This window comes from Sarcophilus harrisii, chromosome 2, assembly GCF_902635505.1.
Source record: "Sarcophilus harrisii chromosome 2, mSarHar1.11, whole genome shotgun sequence".
NCBI lineage: Eukaryota > Metazoa > Chordata > Mammalia > Dasyuromorphia > Dasyuridae > Sarcophilus > Sarcophilus harrisii.
The window spans coordinates 499968598-499988231 of NC_045427.1; the positions used below are offsets into that span (position 1 = coordinate 499968598).

Consider the following 19634-nt stretch of genomic DNA (forward strand, 5'->3'; position numbering starts at 1 on the left):
TATTCTACACGTAAAAGTATGATACTGTGAGAAAAAGGCTTTTAAAAACTCACTCCCTCATACTTTGTACCACAGAATTAAGTCATTATGGAACTGTAGTATTAATAAACTTTACATGATTCTTTGCCCAGGCTCCTAGTACAATGCTCCACTCTATTTGCCATTAAATTTCTCATTTCCAATATATGATGTTATAATATCATAGGCCAGTGCTGTAAATATAATTGTGTAAAGATACACCCAAAAGTCAAACAAAAGAAGCATTATTCAACAGTCATTTGGGGTTTTCCAACGTAACATTAAAAAGATAAAAAAGAAAAAAAACTCCTACCCACCCACACTAAGCTACCAAAATGTCAACCTTCTGGTGCACCAAGAAAAGGATGAGCACTATGGGGAATATAAAGAGACGGCATCACTCTGGATGAGCAGCCCAGTCCTAAGTACTGATGACTGATATTATTGTATATAAGTAAGCTATATTTGATACTATATCTTTGATGCCTTGCAAGTAATGAATAAAGACCATATTTTCAAGAAAGACTTACCCATGCAGTTATTTCCACCATTAACTTGCATATAGTCTGGAGGACAAATGCAAGTGTAGTTCCCAACTGTGTTATAACACGTTCCAGGACCACAGATACCAGGAGTTTCACATTCATTTACATCTGTAAATCAAAGAAAAGTAAATTTTAAAAGTGAGTCACTCATTCCTTGAAACTGCTCAGTTCTCAATGTCATTGTCCTTTCAAATACTAGGAAAAAATTTTTTCAGTATTTACTGAATTCAATAATTAGAAATAGATCTTTTACTCATTGATCTCTTACTTGTTCCACTTTATGCTTTTCTATAGGAAGCAGGGGAATAAAACTTGAGGCAATACTACTTTTCCCCCATGCCCCTTACCTTCCCATTTCCTAGTTTTAATTTAGTGAAAATATACTAAAACCCTTAATAAACAAATCTGTTACTTTTTTATGTGGTTTGGGGAGATTGAAATGTGACAATTTTCTAATCTTTAACTGAAAGTGCAGACCTCAATAACTGGTTTTTGTGATGTTTCTGTGAAAAGGTGTTTTATTTTCCTTTTAAAGTTGAAAAAAAGTCTAATCTAATTTCTATAAATCCTATAGCTACAAAAGTAGCATCCCATGGGTACTAAACTGATTTCTGAGGAGGATGACATATTACTAACAAGTCATGAAGTGAGCTTGAATTCTCTTAGTGGCAAGTGTGATGCTAAATATTCCAAATTACTAGGTTAACTAGTAATTAATGACATGATTTACCAAAGTTAGTTGTAAGTTCTCTGGATCTAGGAAAATTTCCAATGATCCATAAACTAAAGATCTCACAAAATTTTCAGTTTTCTTTAGAGTATTCTGATAACAAGATAGTCTAGGAATCAACATCTATACCTTATGTTATCTTCTGGGAAAATCTATTTCAAATAAATTAACTGAATAGAAATCATTGGGGAGATAAAGAAGAACCATAAGACAAGCAGAATAAGAGAATTTCTGAAAAATGAAATGGGGAAAAGTGCAGAGGGTCACAGTCAGTGGGGAAACTCTGGGTAAGGTATAAGACCCTTCAGCCCAATGGGAATCTGCTGACAATGTCTGGTTCAGCTTCCCATCTTCCCTAAGGACTCTGGGCCTTCCTGAGAAGTCAGGGGTCAGTGACAACCTGTGTTGAAATTGAAGCAGAGTGATACCAGGTGGCAAACTATGTACAACAGCAAATTTTTTGTGGTCCCACATGCAGTTTTGCTTTTGTTACATTATAAAAAGGGGAAAGCCCCTGAAATAAACATACTCCATTTCCAATAAACATCCTCGGGAGTCCCGCCTCATCACTTCTCCATTAGGAAGGTATAAGAAGGTATATTTTAATCACCCTGGTGTGGGGGCTCTAGAAAGGAATGGTATGTTTTATCACCCCAACTTGGGGTTCTAGAAAGCAGGACACAACATTTGGCGCCCAAACTTGGGGGCTTTAGCAAGAAGGATATTTTACTCACCCCTGGGTGGGGTGATTGTCATCCCAACTTGGGGACTCTAGAAAGCAGAATACAACAGAAAAGAGGAGGGCAAGACAGTGCAATTCGAAAAAAAAATTTCCTCAATTTACAATGTAAAAGTTAAGACCAAAAACAACAACTTAATTAAATCAAATGCTATGTAATCATAATTGCTATTGAGTTACCCTGAAGAAGAGATGTGAGAATACACCACGCTCCCTTATTTACAGAGATTAGAGACAATGGGTGTGGGGCATGGCATATACTGTTGGATTTAGTTAACATGTTGGTTAGCTTTGCTTTTCCCCCCTCTTTTTCCTTCTTTGTTAAAAAGGATTAATGAATAAGAAAATACAGAGAGATATACTGTGGAATGGAGGTGCTATTAAAAACAATATATAACAATAAAAGACCAAAAAAAAAGAAAATTATTTTTCTCCAGAATGTGAGAAACTGTCTGGCTTCCTTTCAGAAATAACCACAGTTATCTTCTATCTTCACTGTAAACAAAGACTGCTAAAATTTGCCAGGAAGGATATCATTTTAGGATAGTTTAGAATAAGCTGTTACATGCACTACTACATTGTCATCTTTGGTTATAGGCACTTGTAAAGACTACAACAACTTTACTCCATGCTCAAGTTACACTAGTAACTACAAACAGATTTCTGAGATCCCCTCCTCACACTGCCTATAACCTATGAATCACATACCATCACACACTCGGGTTTCTTCATTCAAGTAGTAACCAGTTGGGCAGCGACACTGGAAACTGCCAAATGTGTTGATACATTTCCCTCCTTGGCAAAGTCCAGGCAGTTCTTGACACTCATCAATATCTATCCAAATGAAAATCGCATCATTTTAGTTTCATGAAGAAAAGTTTAAAAAATAAAAATATATATCGTAAGAAGGGAAAAAGTCAGAATTACCTTCCAATATAACAGTGATAGGATTTGGTCGAAAGCCTTCACCTCCTGGGCAAAGAATCTTATATTCAGCTACCAAAACAAAAATCAAAATGAAATTCTAAATCTCCATTTTTATGTTATCTTATAAGAATTTTAAATTTACATACCGCAAAAGATATTTTATTTCGAGATCTTTACTAAATGTTCACATCTTCCTAAAACCTTAATATTTGTGTGTAATTTTCACATCAAAGTTATTTTGCATAGCAAATTCAGGGGGTGGAGTGGCACATTCTTTTTGGTCTCTGAAACCAAATACTTATTCTCTTGAGCAGCCTCCAATATTCCTTGGCTATCTGACTCCTTCAAAATTACTTATTCTCTTAGATTCTCCTTTTTGCCTTCAAACAAATTCATGTCCAACTGACTTTAAAAAATGTGGCAGAGGATGTTTCCTAAGCTAAGATTTTATTATTACCTGGATTAGTTAAGAAAATTCCCTTTACTGGTACACTAGCAATTATTCTGCAATTTGTAGTTTGAGTGAAATGCCTGGAAAGTACTGAGTGTTTAACTAACTTGCCCAGGGCCACACAACCTGTCTGTTTCAGAGACAAAATCATTCTAACATTGTATTTAGGCTTGAATTTCGAGGAATTATAGACTACTATTAGTATGCAGATTGTCCTTTACTCCAGACCCATTCCATACAATGATTTGGTGTTTTTTAATATCTCATTCTCCTTTTGATATTTACACTGAGTTAGTTTTTATTCATCATTTATTGACTGATTGTAACTTGCATTTTTTACTACACTACTAGTCACTACTAGTGACTTCCAGGACTCAGGAGGTACCTGCAAATTTTCTCAACCCCCAAGATCCAAAATATCATATCACTTGTAATTGACTATAAGTTCTATTTAAAAGATCAAACTTTTGTTAATAACTTGCACTTATTTATTTATCCAGATTTATACCTAATTATTTTGTTAAAATTGAGAGAGAAAAAACCTGACACTTGTTTACAAAGACCTTTCCTTTCTTCCTTCTTTTAACTCCTGTTTCTACTAGTAATATCATTTTCCCTTTTCTATATAGACAATTTCATAAACCCCATCATCCAACTCTACCTTTCATCCTTTCTAGTCTGTCTAACATAAATCTTTTCATGGTCAAAGCTGCTATAAAATGTCTCACAGATTTCCTAAATTACTGAAAATTCTTCATTAATTCCTCTAACTCCAACCTTTTTTTAAAACTTAGGGCCTATACTAGAACTTTTGAGAATGACCTTTATTACCAAATGCATGTAAAAATATTTTGACGAAGGTAATTGTTAGATGTGAATCTTTCATACTATTTAAAAACCATTCTTCATGCTATTTTTCCCTATTCCTTTCATGGATATTACTATACTTGAAGGAAAGACCTGAATTCAAATTTTGTTTCTAACACCAATTATCTCTATAAACCAGGAACAAGTCACTTCGTCTTTAAGCCTCAATTACCACACCTGTAAAAAGAAGATACTCCTTATACCCCAGCTTCTGAAACTGTGGCTCATGACCCCTTATGGGGTTTCATAACTGAATGTAGGAGCTACAAAATTATGATTATTAGTAAATGTTTGATTTACATATCTATTTTATATACCTATATACCTTGAGTCATGCAAAAATTTCTAGGACATAAAGGAGACGTGAGGGGAAAAAGTTTTCAAGCTCTGCCCTATATTACCTATACTTCAAAGTATGATACGGTAAGAATTTATGTTAAGTGCTCTGCAAATTTTAAAGCACTAGATAAATAGTAGTTATTAATGTTCTGCCCTTCACTTTATTACCAATTCTTTTTTTGGCATTTTTTTCACTTTTATTGAACTAACCTATTCTCAGTTCTTGTCATTTCTCTCAATACTACAAAACTTACATCAGCCACACCATAAATCTAAAACAACTTCCCATTTCACAAATATTAAACCAACTGCTTTTCTATCTAAACATCTATTTAAATCTCCTCAATGTGTCATAGGTCTGATCAACAGATTAAAATAAAAAAAAGATGAATCTTTCAGATGTAAGCAATAGTGTACAAATAAGCTAAGCTCAAAGAGTTTGTTTTTCAAAATTACTTTTTACATCCATCCATATGTTACCCTTGGCACATGTCTACTTGGAACTCAGGGACTCTACCCATTATATGCTACGTAAAGTGCCTGGCCCACTGTGAATTGAAATTAAAGCTAAATAGGGTCTTATTTTTTGATATGTAAGTTAAAGGCTGAGAGGCAATAAACCCACAAGGGGACATACTCTAAGGAATTATGCAGTGCTCTGAGAATTTACCTCCATCCCTTCTTTTACTGATTTCTTCCCCTTACATGGCATTCATTGCCTCCTGCAGAGTTGGAATAAAAAACTGGATTACATTATTATAATAATAAAAAGCAAGTAAATGCCAACCAACTTACATGTATTCACAGCCGGGCAGAGTTCACAAGGAGTGCCCCAAGCTTTACCCAGGGAACAGCAGCAGGAAGCCTTAGAAACACCAACTCCAATTTCATTGCTACATGATGTATCTCCATTGTCTCCTCGAGGGCGAATATCCAAATAGCAATTGCCAGATCGTGTATCTATTCAAAATGTTCAGACACAAAAGTAAAGGTCAATAAGTAAGAAAGTAGTCATTTTCCATGAACATTTAGGGATCAAAATCTCCTTTAAAAATTCCAATGGGAGAGACAACACTGTCAATTATTTTTTTTTACATAAGGTTATTATCCTAAGAATGGAAATTCAAATTCATATCAAAAATGGCTAAAAACCACCTGGTTTATCATTATGGTATTACTATTACAGCACACTGAAGGAATGTACATTGGGAATACTGAAGTTAGGAAAGATATCTCAAAATGCAAATCAATTCTGATGACCTTTTAAACATTGACATTACTGAGTTTTAGAGAATAAAAATGAAAATGAATTACTTAGTGCTTAAAAAAAACAAACTAAAAGATCTATAATTCTTTGAAAAACATAATGATATCTTACCAACACAGCCAACTCTGGTGGGGTTCAGCTCAAAATCAGGTGGACAATCACAGGTATAACTGCCTGGGGTATTCACACAATTCCCACTAATACAAGTTGTAGGGTCCAGGCACTCATTAACATCTGTGACAAAACAAATACAGAATGAAAACCCTTGTCACATTAGAGGAAATCTTGTACTCTTGCCACAGAAAAATATGATGAAACATCAAGTCTCAGCTTTAGGAATTATATCTAAGGAGGTAATTAAATTCTCCATGGATTTTGGTTCATTTCTTACAATGGACCTTGAACCATCATGGTCCTTTCCCCTAGGATATATTGAACATTTAAATCTATTCAGTATAAAATGTAATCCTGAAAATTGTAAAAATATTCTAGCCAAGATATAAAAAGTTAAATACTGATATATTACTAATTCATCAGCAAACAAATTATAACTAAAAACATACAAATACATATATTTGTACATATTAAGGACATAAATATATGTATGTGTGTGTCCTTAATATGTACAAACTTGTCTTAAGGAAACTTTTAAGTTACAAAATATGCTCCCCCCCCCAAAAAAAACTGGCCTTCATTCAATCTGGCAAAAAAAACAAATGTATGATTACAAAAGCCAGTTAATGTCTTGTTATCCATCCTAAAAGAGTATATATCCCATCACTGATGTTAAATGTTTTCTATTTAGTTCCTATCCAAAAATGTTCACATTTCAGCTATTTAGGACAAAGGTTTTTGGCAAATTTCAGCTCTACTAAGTCCTCTTCTTCTATTCCAAACATTCACAGGAATGCCCAAATACAAAGACAAACTACCCACTAGAAGGGGAGTGATGGAAACATTCCCCCTACATATATTAATCTCTTTTCTGCTTCTCCCTTTTTAAATTGATGGTCCTGATCTGGATTCTATATTCAAAACACCTCCCCTAAAAGTTGTATCTGGGAGGGTGTGACAGGGCCAGATTAATTTAAGGGATGCTTAAGTTAATATAGGTAATGTTGACACTCGAGTAACAAAAGGCCTAAACATAAGTGACTGAGAAAAGGTAGATCCCTGAAGAAGTCACGGGGTAAAGTTGACACTTAAGATAACTGCCAAGGGTGTAACACAATTCAGAACACAATTAGTATGGTATAGTGTAAAGACTTTTAAATCTGAATCAGAGGAACTAGAGTTCAAATCCTTGCTATACTATTATTAATTCCTTCTGTGACATTCTGCCCGGATTTATTTTTATTCACTTCTTGGGGCATCAGTTTCCCATCTGCAGAATGATAGGCTAGGAATAGATGATCTAGTCTATGGTCCTTTTCAGTTTCAAATCTAAGATCCTATTACTCCTTTCAATATACATTAAAAGTATGTTTTTAATACCAAAAATCCCTCCCCTCAATGCTACAGTTACTTTTATTTTGTGATTAATAAAGTTGTATGTATTATACTGAAGGTTTAAAGCTTTAGTATGTACTGTTGGATGGTGAACACTAGGAAAAAAATGTTCAGATATGGAGAAAAGCCTTCTGTTTGGGATATGTCTTGAACTTCATTTCACCATAGGTTCATAAACATCAAGAAGTTAATCCACATACAGAACCTCTACTTATCCATAATAATAAACAAGAAATCATTCTGGACTTCCAAGTTCAAAATCTTGGGAGTTAGCTTTTCTTCTTTCTTCTCACATAAATTGTTTTTCTCTCTGAAAATGGTTTTTTCCTATGCAATCTCTCATACTGGGTGTGATCTTTTCTGTAAGTTTTCACAATTAATATCTCATTCCTAAATACCTAGGATAATGGGGAAAACAACAGGACAAATATCAATCCAAACCCAGAAATGCCTTACCTGTGCAGTTTCCTCCAGTTCTGTCCAGTTCATAGCCAGTCTCACACTCACAACGGAAAAGACCAGGAAGATTATGACAAGTCCCAAAGACACAGATATTAGGAAGGGAACACTCATCAATATCTGGAAGTTGGGGAGACAAAAAGAGAACTATTGGTTAAAGATAAAGGTGAGAATATCTATTCATAATCTGGCTTAATTTTTTTTAGGATTCAATGCAGTATACTATCTCTTTAAGATTAAGAAATTTGCAAAGCTTAGTCAAACATTATGGTGTCTTCCCTGAGGTTTCTATCACTTCTATCAAGAAGTTTTATCTCTTTAAATTCACGCATTCACTATTTATGAGTGTACTAGTCTATAACTATGTATTCCTCAGAGCTTGGTACACTGCCCTCATAAAGTGGCTGTTGTTCAGCTGTTCCGGTCATGGCTGACTTTTTGTGACCCCTTTTGAGGTTCTCTTGGCAGAGAGACTAGAGTGGTCTGTCATTTCCTTCTCTAGTTCATTTTACAGATGAGGAAGCTGAAGTAAAACAGGGTTATGTGACTTGTCCAAGGTCACACAGGTAGTTAGTATCTAGAAGATAGATTTAAATTCAGGTCTTCCCAACTCCAGGCCTAGTACTCTACCACTGTACCCACTAGAGCTGTCCTCCAAACAAAGTAGATATCTTCTAATTATGCTTTTAACGATCATGATAATGATGATCATCTGGCTTAGTACAAACATGTGATTGGTTTTAGCTCTCCTGAGCTCAAGTGATCCAAAACCAGCCTCAGCCTCCCCAACAGTAGGGGTTATAGGAATGCAACATCATGCTTAGTTGAAAGAATAAGTTTTCAAAGTATAAATATGAGGTTTACATTAGAATTGAAATTTTTCTCTTTTGTGACTCTCAGATTCTAATGCATATATATAGTGTTGACTACATTGAGGGAAAAAAATAACTTTTAGTCATCTAATTAAGATGTGACTTTCTATAGTACATTTCCATTAAAGTTTTTCTTAAAATATATTTATGTCATGAAGTATTACACTCGTTTTTAAACTAGATACAAATTAATTTAGCTTAAGAGTGCATTTAGCATATTTTCAATGGCTATAATAACTATATTAATAACTTTAGAAAATCATACTCAAATGTACGATATGTATTTAATTCTGAGTTTCATTGTTCCTAAATACCTAAAACATAAGTATATGCAGATTTCATCCATTTCTTGGACTTAAACATTACTCAAAAGAACTACAGGACAAATTCAGTTTGCAAATTTGACCATTACTATTCAGAATTCTTTTAAAAATATATTTAAAGCCAAAAGGATGTTATATTCAGATATAAAGATGACCCTTCCAATTCACCAATAGCAGGTTATGTACTGGGAATTTGTATTTCAGTAGTAGGGATGAATTGGCATTAAGTCAACCACACTTAGTTGTTTGCTCTCCCTTATAACCACTGCTACGAACCTGTAAGGAGGCTAAGATTAAGCCTGCAGTTTACTGCCACAGAGCAGAGTTTTTCATCTTCATGAAAAGAAAAAGCTCATGTGGGAAAACTGAACTCATAATCAACTGAGCTCCAAACTGAAACTAGGACATAGGAGAGCAATAAGGATGGTGGGTCCATCATTTTTAAAAATAATAAAGCACCAAAACTGACTATTATGTCTTTGTGAATTCTGAGCATTCATATTCATTACCTTCACATGCTTTTCCATCAGCACTCGGCACAAATCCCATATCACATTCACATCGATATCCTCCTGGGGCATTAAGGCATTGCCCATTTCCACAAAGGTTTAGATTTTCTGAGCATTCATCAAGATCTAAATTTAAAGAAAGTATTTCAGTTTATAGTTACAATTATTACCACTAATTTCTAGCTTGAAGGCTAGTAGGTATTGCTATTTCGAGTTAATTCAATTCATTAAACAAATATACCAAGTTCATATAAGGATGCTAGGAATGCAAATACAACACAATAATCTCTGCTCTCAAAGTGTTTATATTCTATTGTGGAAAACAGAAATATTCAATATATATATATAAATTAATTCCAGTGTCAGAAGTAGCATGGCCCTAAAAATCAGGGGATCAGTAAGTAGATTTCTCATGGATAAAGTGGTACTTGAGATGAACTTTGAAGAAAGTAGGGATTTTATGATTTGGAAATAATGAGGTTGGGCATTTCCTGGACAGTCTTGTTTTCCCTTCCAGACTGGCTTGGCCACATTTGGGGATTTCTAGTTATAGGAAGTTTTATAAAGATGCATTCATAATAATTTAGAAAATATAAGAATTAGTTGGATGATTTTAACCAAGTCTATTTAAAATGATTTGTCCACATAAGAAAATATGCATTATGTCAAGAATGTGATTCAAAATTAAGTTTCCATCTTATCTGAGTCCTTTAATAACTGGAAAAAGAGTTAAATAGCAGATAAGTACTCATGTGAGTGTGCTTAAGAAAAGCATATAAAAAACTCAGAACTAAGTAAAAAAGAGGTACTATGCTATGATCATGAGATGATTACAGAATAGAAAATTTGAGAGAACTGAATGATTCTCTATTCTACTCAATATTTAACCATTACTAAGAAATGGCAACAATGTTCCTGAAGACTTGAAAGAAATAACAGATCTCCCTAAATTAATACCTATGCAAAAAGGGAATTACATATGTATCTGAATATAAATGCAGATATAAATATACTTATGAGAAAAGAACATCATGCATATGATTTATACATGAGTATATTTAGAAATAGAAACAAACTTCAAGATATATTAGCTTCTATGTGGGTTAACTTGGGTCTGAGAATACTGCAGAAGACCAGTGAAACAATGCCATCAAGCATAGGTTTCAAAAGTAAGTCTTACAATAAAAATATGGATGCAACAATTACTATGGAAATAATATTGCAAGCCTAGATACTGAAATAGTTTCTGAGATTTCCTTAAACAGTGAAAAATTATTCTGATAATATAGCAATAGATGGGGTCATATATGGAAAGAACAAGTGATCTCTCTTAGAAACATGCAAATTAATTTAAATGGATTAAACATGTGATAGGAAAGATGACCAACTAAATTTCATTAGTCAAGTGGTGCTTTCTAAAAACTATGCAGATTTATAGAATGAGCAAAAGAAAATGTGATTAGAGAGAGTCTTGGAGTAAGAAAGCTTCTCTTAAGACCTTCTTCTTATATATACTAGCTGAATAATCATAACTAAATCACTCAGTCTCTCAGTGGTCCAGGATAAGACCAGAAGCAGATGAGTTGTTGAGCAGTTTCAGGAAAAGCAATATGCACACCAGGAATGCTCTATAGAGGTGAGATAGTAATTTTGGACCAAAAAATATATTTAGCATCTTTCAAGGCAACAAAAAGTTGGCTCCTTCCTAAAAGCAATCCCAAACTCTTATTTTAGATGATCAAATTTTCAAATACATAATTTTCCTTATAAAAGTAGATGGTGATTGACATAGCCTCAAATGAATGGATGAATTACAATATTTATGGACAATTTGCCTTCTCCACAGTTTTTTGTTGTGATATGGGGGCCACCTGCCAGTGGCTGCTGGAGGTCTAACTCAGACCTGTAGAATGGATCTCTTCATGTGAGAGGAAAATGATGATACAAGGAGACTGAGAGGCAGTTACTTTTCTCTGACCTCTCTCCTCTTCCCTCTGCCTCCAATTTAATTCATTCCCAGTCCGCAACACCTGTGTCAGTAAAGACTCCTTGGCAACGCCTTCAGATGTTCACAGCTGTGGAGGCTCTTAGAGAATTGACCTATCCCTTCACTTTGGCATGGTCCTTAACAGTTTTTTTTACTATACTTTCATGACAAAAGCACCCTCTCACCAACTTCAAATAAGAACTTACCTATACAAGTGAATCCATCTCCAGTGTATCCTTCCTTACATAAACAGCGGTATGATCCCATCGTATTTTTACAGTCAGCATGTTGGTTACACATATGCGTCCCATTAGAGCATTCATCCAAATCTAAAAGGAAAGTGAAGAAAGAAATTCTATAAGACATTATGAACTTCAAAATGCTCCATCACCAGAAATGTTAAATTTCCTTTATAAGTTTTAATAAAATATCTAAATATCTTACAACCAGCTTAGGTTTTGAAGAATTCCCAACTCACCTGTGCACTTAATGCCATTACCAATCCATCCTGGACTGCAGCTGCATTTGAAGCTTCCTGCTGTGTTAGTGCAGACAGCATGCCTGTCACAATTATGTGCTCCAATTTCACATTCATTGATGTCTGGGAAAACAGAGTGGTTTTTAGTGTTCAGAGTTAATTCTTTTTTTTTTTTTTAACTTCCTCAGAGGCATGAATTTTCAGCCACTGAATTGCTTTTCTTGTTTCAAAAAGGATAAATTAGTTTAGCAACAATGTTTACAACATGTGTCCAAGAAGTTCAAAAGACAATTCACAAAATAATAAAGCATAATGAAATGCTATTAATTGACTATCTTAATTACCATTTTTGTAAGGGAAAAATGATCTCTTTAAAGGAGTAAAGTAATATTATTATTATTAAACTACAAAGGGGAGACTTTTTATGTGCAAGTTCATTTTTTCTTTATGTTACTCTGATCTTTAGTTCTGAAATTCAAGCTCACAATAGTAAAGAAAAAAGACCTCTGTTATTTTCTAGGGTAAGAAGGGACTATTTCTTGCTCACTATGGGGAAAGGACATATCTCTACATGCTCTAACTCCTTTAAATTTTAGAAATTACAGTTGAAATTTAAAGAATCATGCTTATTGCTCAGATATATTTTGAGAATTGTGGATATAGTCCCTAAATGGATCCTATGTTATTTTCTTGAATCCTTGGAAACTGCCAAAGAAAGCACAGTAGCCAATAAAAATAAGAGGCATTATTATTACATAGAATCAATTAGAAAAAAAAAAAGACACGCTTCAAATTTCTCAAAAAAGGTGTGAGGTGAAATGTATTATTTTTTCTATTATTTTTATTGGCTTGATATTTTATAAAACCTTATGTCTGACCTTTATGTTCCATATGAGGAATACAAAATAGTAGATGCAGAGAATTTCCAAGGACATTATTTCCTCTATTTCTTTATTATTTTAGTGTATTCATTTCTGGAGGTTTGAGTATACAGCTATATTATATAAAATGAAAGTTTCCACAAGAGTCAAAGATATCTATCAAATATAGTAAATGACAGTTTGGGAAGAATGCGGATTATTTAGTTGGTGTCACTGTCATGAAAAATCCCAAGAAAAAGATTAGATTCCCCTTCACAAGATGTATTTTTATAAAGTATATAGCCTGGGTTAACACATTACTACAAAGCAAAGGAGGTTTAATCATACAGGCACATTTTATTTAACCAGTAGCAGGAATTGGTAAGATGATAATATCATACTGAACAAGAAACCAATGCCTGTTACACATCTTATTGGAGGTCAAGAAAGCTAATTTTGGCATGAAAGAGAGGAAAAGGTTAACAAGAATTTCTAGAGGTCACTTGAATAATGACACAAAATAGAAACTACACAAGCAACCTGTGCTTACTCTTTTGATTACTAAGCAAAATTAAGAGTTTTGAAATTGTTTGGAAATGAGATAACTGTTTTCGAATGGAAGCTTTAAAATAGTCCTGTGATCACAAACACCCTTATAACTTTCAGAGAACACATAAGACAACCTAAAAAAAAAGCTTGCCAGATTGTCCTGCCAAAAATTTCTTAAGTCACTAATAAACATTAAATACAAATGTTCATGTACAAGTTCTTTTATAATTAAGTCATACAGTTGCTTCATTTTTGTAACATAATCTTGAGAATATAAAGTAGACATATTAAATGCTAACCTTTGCAAAAGAGAACATACGCTCATCAGTTTCAGGCATATTATGATTTGTATTTCTTCTGAAAGTTAATTCTTTAGTGACTGTAAACTACCTTCAGTGTCTGACAGAGCAGGATGTCCTTCCACAGAAAAGGAAAGGACAATGCAAAAAATACCATGCTAACCAATGGTATCCAAAAACTGACTTTTCTGACTAGTGAGCAGAACAATTTTGATCAAATGTTTACAAGCAAGCCACAACACGATATTTTCCCTTTAGAGAAACATTCACATTAGCATTCAATCCCAACTATTCTCTCCTGACTTCTTAACATAATTCTTCTTCTATATGTCAGAATCATTAGAAGGACAGGCTAAAATCATAAAACTAACTCATGGAAATCAAGTGATCAAGCAAGCACAAAAAAGCATTTGAGCCTTTTGTAGACAGGGAGACTTTCTGTAAGGTGCAGGAGACAGACAAAAATGAGAATCTCTTTTCCCAAAGGAGCTTTGTGCTTGCTTGATCACTTGATTCTATTACATAATTCATATATGTGTATATCTTTGGATTAGTTATCATTTCCATGTTCTTCAAATATAATGCAATGCAATAGCCTAAATAAAACAAAGGAAACTGAGCCATAAGAAGAAGGGGAAAGTATTACATTCAAACACACATCACTTTAATAATACAAAGGGAAACATAGGAAAAAAATTTGCCAAGTACATATTTTTTTCCTGTATAAATGTTCCCTCCCCCACCGTGCCAAGTGTGTGCTCCAGTGCAAAAGAAGCAAGCCAACAAAAACAAAGGCATTCAGATTTAAAGCTGACACTCCATCCTTCCTTGGTCCCTAGTTACCTCGTTCTATTATACAAAGAGTTTTAAAGAGTGCTCAAGGGACATCACCCAGTCAATGCTAAGGGAGTGCTCTGAGTAAGAACTAAGAAGCTTCCAGATAGAGCCTCTTTTTATGTCTGACATCACAGCAGTCCCAAAGGCTTGTGGACTGCATTAACAGCAAACTGTGACCTCTCTGGTTACGTAGGGCAAAAGATGCACTAACTGTATAAAAAAGCTCCTCACTGACTGACATAATTATGCAGAGGTGAAAGACAAAATCTGACTTCTCCGTGATTAGACATTAGGAGAAGCTTTTCTCTACTAATGAGGTTAAAAAAAGATTATCTTTAAGACTGTTTAGATTTGTAAAACTGAACAGAGAATAGAGCCAAAACTATTCAACTAAACAACCAAAGAGTTTTTGCAAGCTGATAACCATGAGGCTAAGTTATTACACATAAGAAATTGGGAAGGAATAAGCAAAATATTTTGCTGACTAGTGATGACTTTGATGTGTATGATTAAGTTATTTACTGTGGACTAAAACTTTCTATTCACATTCCCTCTCTATGTATCAGTTCATTTAACAAGTATTATCCCTGGGATTCAATTAGCATAGGCAGTCTCTAGCATGGCAACTTCCTCCTCGAGTACAGATTCTAACTGTCTGTTACTTTGCATATATGTCCTGAAGAACTGTCTCAGGTTTATGGAAGTCAAATGATCTTCCCAGGATTGCAAAGTTAGTCTGTTACTATCAGCCCCTTCTCTTCAAGATTTGCCTTCTACACAGGTAAGATATCATGCTCTGATTGGATATCTAATTGCAAACAGGCACAGTGAACAAAGAAGCTATATCCTGGATCACAAATTAATTTCAGTTTTCTTAAACCAATGTCAGGCAAAGATGTTTTTCCATATGAAGACCAAGTGCCCAAAATTTAGTACATTTAAGGATTTCAAGAAAATGTATGCATATTCTGTAAAATAGAATATTCTCCTCAGTAAAACCCACATTTTTTTTTTTTACAGTGCTGAAGGGGGAAAGCAGAAATCCAACATCCATGTGGGCTGGGAATGTAAGTCAGTGGGTGGATTCTGAAACTGGATGATTTGGGGGGGGGGGGAAACATGTTTATTTGTTAAAATGGGAACAATTATTAAAGGCAAGGATTTAAAAATATTTAAAGCAAAATGTAATAGAACCCAGAAGATATTTCATAATTTAAGGAAATAGTTTTCCCCTTTGAAATGTCATAAAATTGATTCAATTTTAAAGTACATATATGTACACATATACATATATTTAAAGTTATGGAAAAATTTCTGTAGCCTATCATCAAAACATGATTTAAATTGTTCTTTGATGTCATTTTATATGTGGCTGGTTTATTATTTCCAATTAGAAGAAACCACTATCACTATTTATACTTGTTGCCTAGAAAATTATAAACACTTGTCTTTACCATGGCCTTCACTAAGAAAATTTGACCATATTATAAGCTGTGAATTACCCTACTTTTAATTTAACAAGCAGGAGCAAAGCCAAAAGAAACCTAAATCTCCTAATTTTTTTAACTACCCCATTTAAAAAAAATCATTTTAAATTCTATTTAATGCTTTTTCAATTCTGGCTTTTAGATCAAATGTGCCTTTGCTTAAACAGGAGTCCTTAAGTTAAAGTCTGTGAACTCAGGTTTTTAAAAATATTTTGATAACTACTTCAATATAATTGGTTTCCTTTGTAATCCTATATATTTCATTTTATACATTTAAAAACACTATTCTGAGAAGGAGTCCAAAGGTATTACCAGACTACCAAAAGAGTCCATGACACAGAAAAGATTCCGGACTTTTAAAATTTGTCAGTAGTGGAATTAACAGAACTCCCCTATTCTAAAAAGCCACACATTTTTCCCATGACCATATATATATATTAAGGAAAAAAATCCTTGTGAGGAACATTTAAAAATCACTTTCACAAGTTTACAATTAGGAAAATTTAGTTTAGAACACCTTAGTTATTTGTACAAGATTATGAGCCAACTAGAAATAAAATCCAAGTCCCCTCTAACCTGGTTTAACCATTAGGCCAGATTGTCTCATACCATGGCAAAGCAAAGCAGTCACTGTATTACTGAATCTGGTGAAGGGTTGTCTGAATTCTATCAAACTGAAACTTAATCATAAGCTATGATTTTAGAGGGGAAAAAGAGAAATAATGAAATGCTGGTCCTTAGGGATGGATAAAGAATTTCTTGGATTTAGATCTATTCACATGTCTCTGTACACATCAGTAAAAAGCAGCTGTTACTAATGTACAACTGGTAATGCTTCATCTAACATACAATATAAAACTCTATCCAGTCTTTACATTCTTAGTTTCTTTGTAAACTTAAATTATGTAAAATAGATATTTCGAGGGTCTAGTGGATAAAGACCTAGACTGAGTTAAAATCCTGTCTCTGACAGATACTGGCTGTGTGATCATGGGTAAGTTATGTAAAATAGACATTTCAAGAGTCTAATAGAGAGAAGCCTAGACTGAGTTCAAATCCTGCTTCTGACAGATTCTGGCTTTGTGATCATGAGTCGTTTAGTCCCTCAGTGCTCTAGGAACTTTTTTAAGAATCTAGTAACAGCTGAATTTTGAAACTGTGTAATGGATATTTGCATTGGTGAAGGGAATTCCCCTGCAGCAAGTTCCCCATATTGCTGAAATCTTAGATCTAAATGCCACACTTAATAGGGGCCTTTTTATATGCTATAAAGTCTATACTTCCAAGTTACATCAGCATATGCAAGTATTAAATATATCCCTGTTTAAAAATTCTACTCTCTTTGTAATAATGCAAATATTTTTTGTTGTTGTGTTGACTGATTTTGCTGAACTGCATTTTCCCTTCTTTATTTTTTAATCATTCTTTTAAAAGATGACTCACTGGGAAGAGGAATAAAAGATAGCAATAAAATTTATGAAAAATATGTGTGCTCATTTTAAAATGCCCTGAGTGCAGATACCAGTCAAATCAATCATTTCCATTAAAAATTAATCCAAAGAAATCCTATTAAAATTTCTTGAAAAATCAGCCTCAACTTTTTAACTTTAGTGGTGGCAGAAGTTTTAAAAATTAACCCAAAAATATATGCAAGGGCAAGAACTGGAGACATAGAGTTCTAAAGAACTGAACCCATTGCTTAGAGACTTCCTTACCATATTCTCCAGTTTTTTCCTTCTATCTATAAACATCAATATTCTCTAACTTGGGCTAAATTTCAGTCAGCTTACTAGATCCAAGTCCCTAAACTAGCCAGGCACTGAGTAAAGTGAAACACTGTTATGACCCACTTTCTCAATTCGTTACTGCCAGACCACCAACTCCTTTCCCAATAGCCTGTATTTATACTGGAAGATACAAAATAAAACTCGAACAACCAAAACATATAAAGAGGACTGTATGTACCTGTTTTGTTGGTTAGAAGGAAGGAATCTACATACTTTTTGAACAGTGTCTGGCACATCTCAAAAAAATTTAAATCAGTCAAAAAAGATGCAAAACTAAATATCATTAGTTCACTATGTGTAGAGTGCTGACAACTCTAGAATCTAAGCTTTTAGTCTCTCTTTTTCTGAGTGGGCACCTATCCATGCTGAAGAGGAGGAAGAAAATTGAGTGAGTGTCAAAGAGACTTCACTTTCTGCCTAAGTTCGTCATTTGGCCAGGATTTGTGGTTCTTAATACAATACATTATTAATGTCATTATCCTGTGCATCTATAAACTTTGAACCTTAGCATTCTTGGCCAGTTTGAAATAACAATGTAAATTTGGGTGGAACTGAAATATTTTGATGTAATTAAGTTAGGTATCTGTACATTTACCACTTTGCCAAGCTGCAAATATTTCAAGTGTTCATTTCAAGCTATGAGAGCTTGCCAAACTAGCTTTTGGAATAGATCTATGTTATTTGAAAATAAAGTATACAGTTACTTAATTCAAACCCAGCATGGGCTCCATTATGCTTTAAAATTATGTTATGTTACGTGTTATTTTCTATTATATAAAATTTAGGTAACTACAGTAAAATTTTACTATATTATCTCAATTTAATATTTCTCCATGCTTAAAAGTGTTAGCCAAAGGTCCATAAAATATCACCAATGAAAAATAGTTCTTTCAATGTATAAGTATGTCACACACACATATATACATATATGCATATATATATGTAGAGAGAGTCTTTAGTAAACATTTTAAAAAATTTTTATGCATGTTTTTAGGTGTTGGCATAAGACAAATATAACTCTAAAGAGTCTGAAACCAGCATATTCATAAGATTATTTAGGTTCAATGAATACAGGATGAATTAGGCTAAAGCAAGTTAGTGCAATAAAATTTCACAAATTAAAATAATTTGGGAAAGAAACTAGTCGAAAGTGGTGAAAGTATTATAATAGTTTTTAAAAAAATAACATTTGTGTTACTTTTCAGTTACAAAACAAAGTAAGCTAAATAGTTGCTGAAATAGGAACCTTCAAGAATTTGCTTTAATGAAAGATAGCCTGGAATGCAGAAAGACTGTCAGATTTAGATACATATATATTCCAGTTCAGATACTTAACTAATTGCATGACTTTTAGCAAGCTACTTTCCCTCTCTTGAGCCTCAGTTTTCTTATCCAGTGTAAAACAGATATAATAATACTCCATAATTCCCTCACAGGACTGGGGAAAGCTTTCAGGAAACATAAAACTACCACATAAATGTGAACTACTGTTATTATGAATAAATAAAAGAACTGGTAGTGTGTAAGCATAGCAAATGTTTGCAAATAAATGATTCTAAATTATTCTTTTAACACACATTATTGCTAGACAGATGAACAAATCCTCTGAAATGCAGTTTCATTTCTGCCTTTCACTTGTTTAATATAACATTTTTGAAATGACTAATACACAATACTTTATCTCTATATTCTATCCAAATGGATCACAAATTCTAAACTTGTGAAGGCTGAATTAAGGTTTATAGTAATTCAGAATGGTATAATTCATACTTTAAATAGATATTAAAGTAGAATA

The 19634-nt window shown here is 33.6% G+C and overlaps 1 protein-coding gene across 2 annotated transcripts in view; it reads right to left on the reverse strand.

Moving 5' to 3' along the window:
- FBN1 (fibrillin 1) overlaps window positions 1–19634 on the reverse strand; it is a 268419-nt gene that overhangs the window by 50749 nt on the left and 198036 nt on the right. For both annotated transcript variants that reach the window (XM_031955152.1, XM_031955151.1), the window contains exons 32-40: window positions 12021–12143; window positions 11749–11871; window positions 9556–9681; window positions 7849–7971; window positions 5995–6117; window positions 5412–5576; window positions 2960–3028; window positions 2741–2866; window positions 549–671 (exon numbers count right to left, since the gene is read on the reverse strand). In XM_031955152.1, the coding sequence (XP_031811012.1) occupies window positions 549–671; window positions 2741–2866; window positions 2960–3028; window positions 5412–5576; window positions 5995–6117; window positions 7849–7971; window positions 9556–9681; window positions 11749–11871; window positions 12021–12143 (1101 nt within the window). The remainder of the gene's footprint in view (window positions 1–548; window positions 672–2740; window positions 2867–2959; window positions 3029–5411; window positions 5577–5994; window positions 6118–7848; window positions 7972–9555; window positions 9682–11748; window positions 11872–12020; window positions 12144–19634) is intronic.